This window comes from Aethalodelphis obliquidens, unplaced genomic scaffold (assembly GCF_003676395.1).
Source record: "Aethalodelphis obliquidens isolate GAN/ISIS:26980383/991018 unplaced genomic scaffold, ASM367639v1 scaffold5, whole genome shotgun sequence".
NCBI classification, from domain to species: domain Eukaryota; kingdom Metazoa; phylum Chordata; class Mammalia; order Artiodactyla; family Delphinidae; genus Aethalodelphis; species Aethalodelphis obliquidens.
Window position 1 is genome coordinate 33,411,726 of NW_020837949.1, and position 9,248 is coordinate 33,420,973.

Sequence of the window (9,248 nt, forward strand, 5' to 3'; positions counted from 1 at the left end):
ATGGGACCATTATATGTCATGTATTCCTTTAACGAACAATCTGAGTAGTTTTTAAAAATCTGAGTATTTTCCTCAGGGTTATTTTTCAGGCATTAGAAATATACCACACTCTGTTATTTGCAAAGAATATTTATAATATGTATTAGTCTTCATTTTGAGTGCTTGTTAATATTTTAAATCTATTTGTGGCTTATTCTATAGAGTTGAGTTTACTTTCAAAGTCGTTATTTAATTATTCTTGTTTGAAATTGCAGGAACTAGAAATACAGGCTCGTGCTCATGGTCTGCCAACCCTTGCTTCACTTGGCACAGTTGATTTAGGTGCTCACATCACCAAACAACAGGCCCATCTTGAGCAGAATTCAGTAGACTATTGCCAACAATTGGTTCTGTCTCAGGGGACAAGCCCTGAGCTCTGTGATCAAGCTATGGCCTTCTCTGATCCTTTGTCACACTTCACAGATTTATCATTTAGTGCGGCTTTGAAGGAGGAACAAAGATTGGATGACATGCTACTGGATGACACAATATCTCCATTTGGAACAGATCCTCTGCTATCTGCCACTTCCCCTGCAGTTTCCAAAGAGAGCAGTAGGAGAAGTAGCTTTAGCTCAGATGATGGTGATGACTTATAAGAAATAAACAGGCTCAATTCATCAACTGGGAATCAATTCTATGCTGGTGCTATGCAATGAAGTTCTGTGTTTCATATATTGCTTTGGCTCAATTTTTCTGAAAGGAATATATTGTTCATGAAAAACTGATTGGTTAGAAACAACAGAATTCACAGGAAGAAGAAGCACAGTGTCGAAGAATTATTAAGAGCAAAAAAGATTTTTTTTCTCTTTGACTACTGAGTCCAAATCTACTTAAATTTTGTTTTCCTGGAAAGAGGCACAACATAAGAAAAAGCTCTCTACTGATATTTTAAAAGTAGTGACTTGGTGGTGTACTATTGGAACTAACAGACTGCAAAGAATAGACCTTCTGAAATATACATTTTCTTACTTCTGTCTCCTTCCTATTCAGCTCTGACAGTGTTAATTTTCAAGAATCAAGATCGACAGATCTGGTTGTTCATTGCCTTTTTTCCACTGTCTGGGGGATGGTTGTCTAAAGTTCAAGCCTTATAGGGGAACTAATTAAAAAATAGATTATCTACCACTTATAATTGAAAAGTGAATCTACAATAAACATTAGAATTTTCCACAATAAAATACAGAAAATTTATAAAAACTTAGGATTCTAAAATTAGACTCTAATTCCCTTGGTCAGTTCAATCACACTAACTCTAAAAGCATCTTTGCATATTTATGGAGACATGCTCAGTTCAGAAAAAGAACACATTGAATGCTGTCCTCAAGAATACTGGCTAGAATTGTTAATCGCTTCACACAAGCATACCCACCACCCCCCCAAACAGGTACACAATGCAGATAATACATGTTCTTTTTTTCCCTCTTCATTCTTCTGATTTTCTAATCAGCATCTGAAATTACACTCAAAATCCTTTTTACTTTATCAAGAAGAGATATTGGATAATCAGTTTCAGCAAATAAAATATCAAAAGCCCCCCTACTAGGACAATTTGTTAATTTGTTAAATAAAACTTATCACTGTTTCCAAAATTGGATTTAAATTAATTAGTTGATACAATTTTGCTCCAAATTGATGAAATACTGAAAACTGGATTGCCAACTGACAAAATAATTAGTAAAACAAAAAATCTTTCTTATTACATTCAGCTCTGAGCAGAGGATAAAGTTCTATTCCTGTGAGTACTTAGAGTACCCTACGATCTCTGTTAGCCTTGTTAGCATTTATTATTTATATCTGTGGTGCTTCACTCAAATTATTCTCTCTTGAGCTTCTTCAAAGCATTGGGAATTGACTTACCAAGGATATTACTCTGTGCTAGACCTGCATGAATGATCATCTGATCAATGAGTATTTATGGAGGGATACTCAAAACTGCAGTAAGTTCTGTGAAAATATAGAACAGATGAGCAAAATATGGTCTTACTCCTCAGGGAGTTAAAATGACTGCATGAGAAACCACAACAAAAGATAGAAGACATTTAAAATTAAAGCCTACATGGTGCAGCATAAGCTGCAAATACAGGAGGTCAGAAAAACTAAAAATGAAGATTGGAGAATCACAAAAATGTGTGGGCATAGCAGAATTTAACTTCTTTTAAAAAGCATACATTTGGTGGAGGGGAGGCTATACAGGTGAATAATATCAACCAAATGATAAAAGCAATAATAAGTTGGGGAAGTGTCTTCATGATACATTCATTAGAAAGATCTGACCACCCTAGAAGACGTCTGTTCGGAGTCCTGAAAAATACTGGCAACAAGTTATGAAAGCCCTTGAAAACCAAGATGAAATGATGTAGCAGGAATAGATTTTTTAATTAAGAGGAAGAAGCCTAAAAATTAAAATGCTACTGTATATTACTAATGTGATTGACATGTAATCTTTCATGAATATTAACTTTGGGATAAACTTTTGAAAGGGTGCTTCAGGTATTACATGAAAAATACGTCATCACAAAATTTGAGATTTTAATGCTAATGAAAGTGGAAAATATTAGATCTTTATGGTGTGCTTATTATCTCAGGCTTAGCTTACAATTAGCTCAGAGTTTGGAGAATTAAAATAATTTTCATTTTTTGACATGAAAAAACTCTTGATTTATAGGAATAGTTGTCAAAGCCAGATAAATAAATTCATCTGAAATAGATCACGTGAAAGAGAGCCATAAGATACATTTCCTCAAGAATTTTCAAGGGAACATTATATACTTTATGACAAAATTCCACTTTATTATCCGAGTTGATAAGTTAACATTGCAAATCATAGAGAAGGAATATATCTTGAAGTCAATGGAAAACACATCATTCTAGATAGAGGCTAATTTCTGTTCTCATTTTATACATTATTCTAATTTCTTCATATTCTGAGAAAACTTACACTGAGGATTTCTTCACTCTGTCATCATTTTCCATTCTGCTAAAATACTACTACTCAGCCTTGAAAGCCATTTCTCATAATCTTAGCTAGTGAATGGCTTGACACAGGATGGTAGAGTCTGGATGAAGGAGATCTGGAAAGGGTAATAATATTTGCTACTACTTACAGATTATAATAACTATCAGCGGATTGTAAAACAGGTAATGGATTTTTAAAGACAGAGTGAAGAGTAGTGTTGTGTCACAGTCAACTGAAGTAGATTAAAAAATTAATTTTAGTCATTAGTTCTTAACTTTTAAGGCCTTGATAATCTGTTGAAAGTTACAGACTTTCTCCCTGGAAAAGTACAGAATATATATATATATATATATATATATATATATATATATATATATATCAAAATATGTATGTGTTAAGAGGTGTGGGGGATCTCCTAAATATCTCCTTGGATCACAGATGAAGAACTCCCACATCAGGTCTGTTGCTCAACTGATAGCATAGTAGCTATGTATCTATCAAGAGCTAAGTGTACAGTTAATGTCATATGTAATGATGGAGGAGGGAGCCCTAGTTATCTGAATATCATTATCCCAGCCCCAGAAATGATAAGGTTGCATAGGTAAGTGAAAGTGTACCAAACACTAAACTATTCACTAAAGAAGTTGTTCACTTATAAAGTAGCCCCTTTCTAACATCCCCTGTTATATATATGCCTCTGTTATATGCTTATACATTTATGGGTCAGTTTCTCTATGACACATAGATGTTGTAACCATCTGACAATAACATTTAAAAGTTATATAGATATATATAACTTTATATATATCTATATAACTTTATATATATATATATATAGAAATAATGTAAATTCACAGGCAAATTATTTGAATATCTAAGAATCAAGAGTGATCCTTGGGAAAATTGATGCCTACAATATGTTTTCAGAAATGAGACTTACAACAGTAAAAGAGGCATATTGTTTACCAAATAACTTTGTCACAGAAAATATCAGCTACCACTGAACTATTAATACACAATTAACCGAACCTTGTTCATTCAAATAATTATTACATAATTTCTATAATAATAAAAACTTTGTTAAAAATTAAATAAAACAATTTAAAAATTATTGTTAGTTATCTTTTCAAGATAAGGTCCCATGCAATCTTTTTTCTCTAAAATATTGGCTTCCTTTTCGTGGACTCACACTAAACAACCTTTCCAACTCCCAGTTGTCTTGAAATAACAAGGGCCTCTTATGAGTAGATGTAGCTTTTCATATTTTTTTCTTCTTAGTGTCCTTTCTTATTGAATTTTCCCCATAACTGGAGAATATATATACAGATCATATTTTCTCAGTTTACAGATGTGAAGTCAGTGACTATAGCTTTCTAGATGTGGGTACAAGAGCTCTAAATAATAAATAGCCAGATGAGCTGGGGACATTGAGAAACAGCCTTTCTCCTCCTTTTTAAACTCATTCTTTTCCACTCATATGACTGTAAATAAAATAGTTAATAGCTCTTACTTAAAAAAAAATAGACATAACGAGTTTCTTGATTGGTGTGCTCATTTACCTTCATTGTCAGGGGAGAAGTTAGATTACACAAGGTAAAAAAGAATTTATTTTTTTCTTTGTTTTGATAGATTGAGCCATGCTTGAATTTTCTTATACTTCAAAGTATCATGAAAATATTTTTTGCTGCTCTGGTATCGTGGAATTTTGATATTTAAATAAATGGCATAACTAAATGTTCCAATGTTTTTACAATATCTCTAGGCTGATATTTATCGACCTTATAATATCTAAGATGTAGATGAAAACTGGAATCAATTAATCTTTTGCTATGTTATCAACACTAGATCAACCATCTGGGTTTCTTGAAAATACCTGAAGGATTGAATTTTGCTTCAGTATTGATAATGGCACAGCCTATATCTGCTACATGGAATTACATCCTTTGCCCTTCTGGTGCCCTGCTTGTTGATAAATACAAGATGTCAATTTGAGTTAGTGTAAGTTACATATACAGAGATTTCATTTCATTTACTTAATAAATACTTAATACATTTAGAGTGTTGCTGATCTAATGCATCTTATGACCTTTCTGTAATCATTATTCATTGTATACACCAATATCTTATCATTTGTATGATTTCTAATTTGTAAACAAAGTATTCAAAATGATAAAAATAGTTTTCTTAAAATTTTTCTGTGCTACATTTGTTTTCTGTGAGAGTCATAGAGAATTTTAGTATATAGGAGATCATCAGAAAATAATTATTTTGATTAAAAAAACCTCCCACTGGATTCAACCAATTTAATGATGAAATACTGCTATCTGCTGCTTTATACATAAAAGGGAACTTTTAATCTTTTTCTTGTAAAGGGATCTGTGTATGTATTTCTACATATCCAAATGATTTCTATTGTGTTTTCTACTGATGAAATCTTCAGTAATATATCTTTTTTCCTACATTTATCCAACATGCTTCAAGAATAAAGTTAAAGACTTTTGTGTTTCCAATTCTACCTCTCCTATTCCTGCACTACCATTTTATTTCAAAAGTTCTGTATTTTCAACTTTGCTTTTGCCACAGAAATAAATTTTATTTGTACATCGTTTAAAGCTGGTGATTATATATAACAAACAAAATAGGAAATATGCAAAATATGCTGAAAGAATTATATGCAATCAGGAAGTTACATATTATATTATTCTTTACTACATGACTACTGAAGTTTAAAGCTAACTAAATTCAAGGATCCCATCTAAAAGCACTGCAGTTGCTTATGGCATACAAGGCTACAATTAATTCAGCTATTTAATCTTAATAATAACAATGTAGTTAAAAATCTTTGACTTTAATAGCATTTTATATATATGAATAGCTGAAGTAATATTCCTATAATTTTAATCTAACATTGGTTAGATCAAGAAAACATTGTTAGTATAATAAGACTGTAGAATTTGTAACTATTGCTATTTTTCATTTTTAATAACAAAGTAATGTCTTATTTTCTAAGAAAATAGAGAGCACTGGTGTTCTCTAACACATAAATGAATGCTTATACACATACTTTTAAAAAATGTACCAAAATTTTCTTTGCATATGTATAAAATGAAAGCATAGAATCATTAAATGCTTTAACATACTTTTTGTTCTGCCTTTGTGTATAGATTGCACTGGAAAATATAGAATGTGGGTTAATCATCTGAAAGGATACTTAACAGCTATGAGACTTCACAACTGACAACTGCTTACTTCATAGTCCATGCTGAAAACAGTAATCCAGTATTTCCTTATTAATGAAAATAATTGTTACATTTTAAAATATAGTCTCCTGCCATCTGCTTCTTAAGCTGTTATGATTTTGATTTATGGAAAATGTTCATCAAAATGTTGCAAAATTGCTAACAGGCATACTTGTAGCAATGAAATCACTAAGAAACTCTGCAAAATCTTTTAATATACTAGATAGTCCCCAGACAATCTAGGATAAACAGAATACTGTATTTTAATATGTAAAACATTTTAAAGCTGCTAATTGGTATTGACTAGACCTATCCCTTGATAATGAAATTAATAAGAATTTCAGTTAAATGTTAAGACTTTCTAATATTTAATACCATGTTTGTGAATTTTTTTTCTACACACCTGCCTCAGAAATAATAAAAAGGATGGCTCTGAGTTGACTATAAAAAGATGCTATTCTGTGTTCAAATATAGGTTCATTGATTTTTAAAAAATGTTATATCAGATAAATTTTTTTCTTAATGCATTATCAATGCCAAAAATACTGATCAATACAATAATTTCTGTGTAGAAAGGAATAACCACTCTAATAAGGTACAGGTAAGTCAGGATGATTTTCTGACACTATATAGACTGAAAAAAGGATGACTGAATGGGTTCTATACTTGATTGTTTATTGTATGTGTATGTACATATGTGTTGTATTTGGATACAGACACATGTCTGCCTATGTGGGAGCTTATAAAAAAGTCTTCTAATCTCTTGATACTAGGAAAGACTCCACATATAAGAATATGCTATTCTTATGTTATTTTTTTATTGGAACCTACATGTAGGCAACATTTGAAGCTATCCGCAAATCCCTTCTGCTAGAAACACACACACACACACACACACACACACCTTACTCTGAGTTGAGTCAAAAAGATGGAAAAAATGAAGAAAGTTGTAAAAAGTTTTAATGTTTTTGTTAAAATAAGTGATGTTTGCAGCTATAAACCTTTTAAATATATTACATTGATTTTATTGACCACCAAAAGGAATATTGAAACCCACCTAAAAAATTGTTATTATTATTATCGCCTGCAGAGTTCTAGCTGTGGAGTGGTTAAGTGGTAAAATACAATAAGGTTTATGGGTTAAGGACTGTTAAATATATATCAGTTTCATTAGTTGGCATCATGTTAAATATATATCAGTTTCATGTTAAATATATATCAGTTTCATTAGTTGGCAACCATAAGACAAGAGTACAGCATTCTAGATGGTGATGATTTTGATAGGACTGACCACAATGTGGTTAAGTATATAATTCATGTAATAAGAAAAAGGTGCCTGCAGCCCATTGTTCCTAGCATGGATTAAAATTTACATTTTGCTTCTCCTTGTGTCAAAACATCTGGTGCCTGCAAATGCTAACATTTTGTTAAAAAGTTTCACAAGCCAAGAAAAGTAGATTGGAAACATTGCATGTGAATCATTCAAGCATTATAATAGAATAAGAGCTATGTTCAGAAAAAATTAAATTGCTGCAAACAATACCGTAGTCAAGATTATAATTTATTTGCTTACACAAGTGAAAGGTGATGCTGTGTGTTTCTGTGGAGAAAAATAGTGTTTGAGTTATATGGTTGTCTCTTCAAAAATACTTATTTCATATAATTACATAGAACAAGTAGGTTTCTAAGTCCTTCAAGACTTTAAAATCACTCTAACTATGTTAGAAGCAGTATGTAGTTGTATAAAACCCATTGTAATATTCCTAAGGACAGGAAGAGGGGATCCCTGAGACTTTATTCTGACATTAAATTTCTATTTATTCATTGGTAAATATAAAAAGTAGGTTTCAGATACAGATGAATTACCTTTTCTTTAAAATTTTATTTTTATTGAATAGATGAGTCACCTTTTCTACCTAGGTCCTCAAATCAATAAAGATAGTTCTTCCAGCTTCCATTCTAGTCTGGCCTTCTGTTCTTTAATCTAAGACCACTTTAAGATTTTCCAACTTTGAGGATTTTTCTCACTACCCTAATCAACGGTTATCATTGTCATGGTCCTTTATGGCTATAGCAGCTAGCTGCTACTTAAAATCTATCTTTGTATTGCTGTTTTTCATAGCCATGCATATATTACCTTCTTCAGTAGATGGATGAGCATTGGAAGCAAAAATTAGCTTTCTCTGTATCTCACATTATTTAACACAGTGTCTTGCTTAACATGCTATTTTATTAATAAATGATTAAGTGATTGTTAATTATAGGTGAGGGAAGTGTTCAAGTGTAAGATTCTTCAGATAATGAAATGGTGATCACTCAAGGCTGTGACCATTCATTGAAATGAATCTCTTCCAGTCTCTCTTTGTCAGTTCTTTCAATTGCAGTGAGATAAGCATTTGTGTCTTCTTTTGGTTTATCTAAAAGGTGAGGTCAGAAGTGAAAATAATATCTAAATGCTGCAACAATGGATATAGAGAAATCTTCTACTCTAGAATTCATCCTTTAATTCATTCACTGTTTCTTTAATAAGCATCCCCCAAAGAACAGTGATTGTTGATGAGGGGAATATAAAAGATGATATTTCAGTAAAGTGTAGTATGTGCTATGCTGGCAAGATTAAGTGTGATAGGGAAGCACAGGTCAGGGCATCTGGACCAATCGCAGGGAAACTGAGACCTAAAGGCAATGTGAGGGCTAGCCTGGTTCAAGAAGGGGAGGTGAGAAAGAGTAGGGGAAGGGTTCCTTAAATAGAGACAATCAGTCAGATTACTATGACTAATTCAGGAGGCTCGTGAGTGCTTTTGGTATAAGGAATGTAACTCTTTGGGGTCAGAAAATTTAGACGTTTTTGGAGTAATTAGCCTTAAAATCTTCTCAATTCTTTATCACATAAGACCCAAGTTATTCAGGTACTAGGTCAGAGGACCTTTGTGTCCCTTCTCCTAGGCCCAGAGTAAGAAAGTACTTTGTGTGTGTGTGTGTGTGTGTGTGTGTGTGTGTGTGTGTGTGTGTGT

The 9,248-nt window shown here is 32.1% G+C and overlaps 1 protein-coding gene across 3 annotated transcripts in view; it reads left to right on the forward strand.

Moving 5' to 3' along the window:
- The window catches only part of TFEC (transcription factor EC), a 79,096-nt gene extending 75,768 nt beyond the window's left edge, over positions 1 to 3,328 (forward strand). For 2 of the 3 annotated variants that reach the window (XM_027102134.1, XM_027102136.1), the window contains one exon: positions 255 to 3,328. In XM_027102134.1, the coding sequence (XP_026957935.1) occupies positions 255 to 635 (381 nt within the window). In that variant the 3' untranslated portion in view covers positions 636 to 3,328. The remainder of the gene's footprint in view (positions 1 to 254) is intronic. The other variant, XM_027102135.1, reaches the window with a different exon arrangement.
- Positions 3,329 to 9,248: the final 5,920 nt, after the last annotated feature.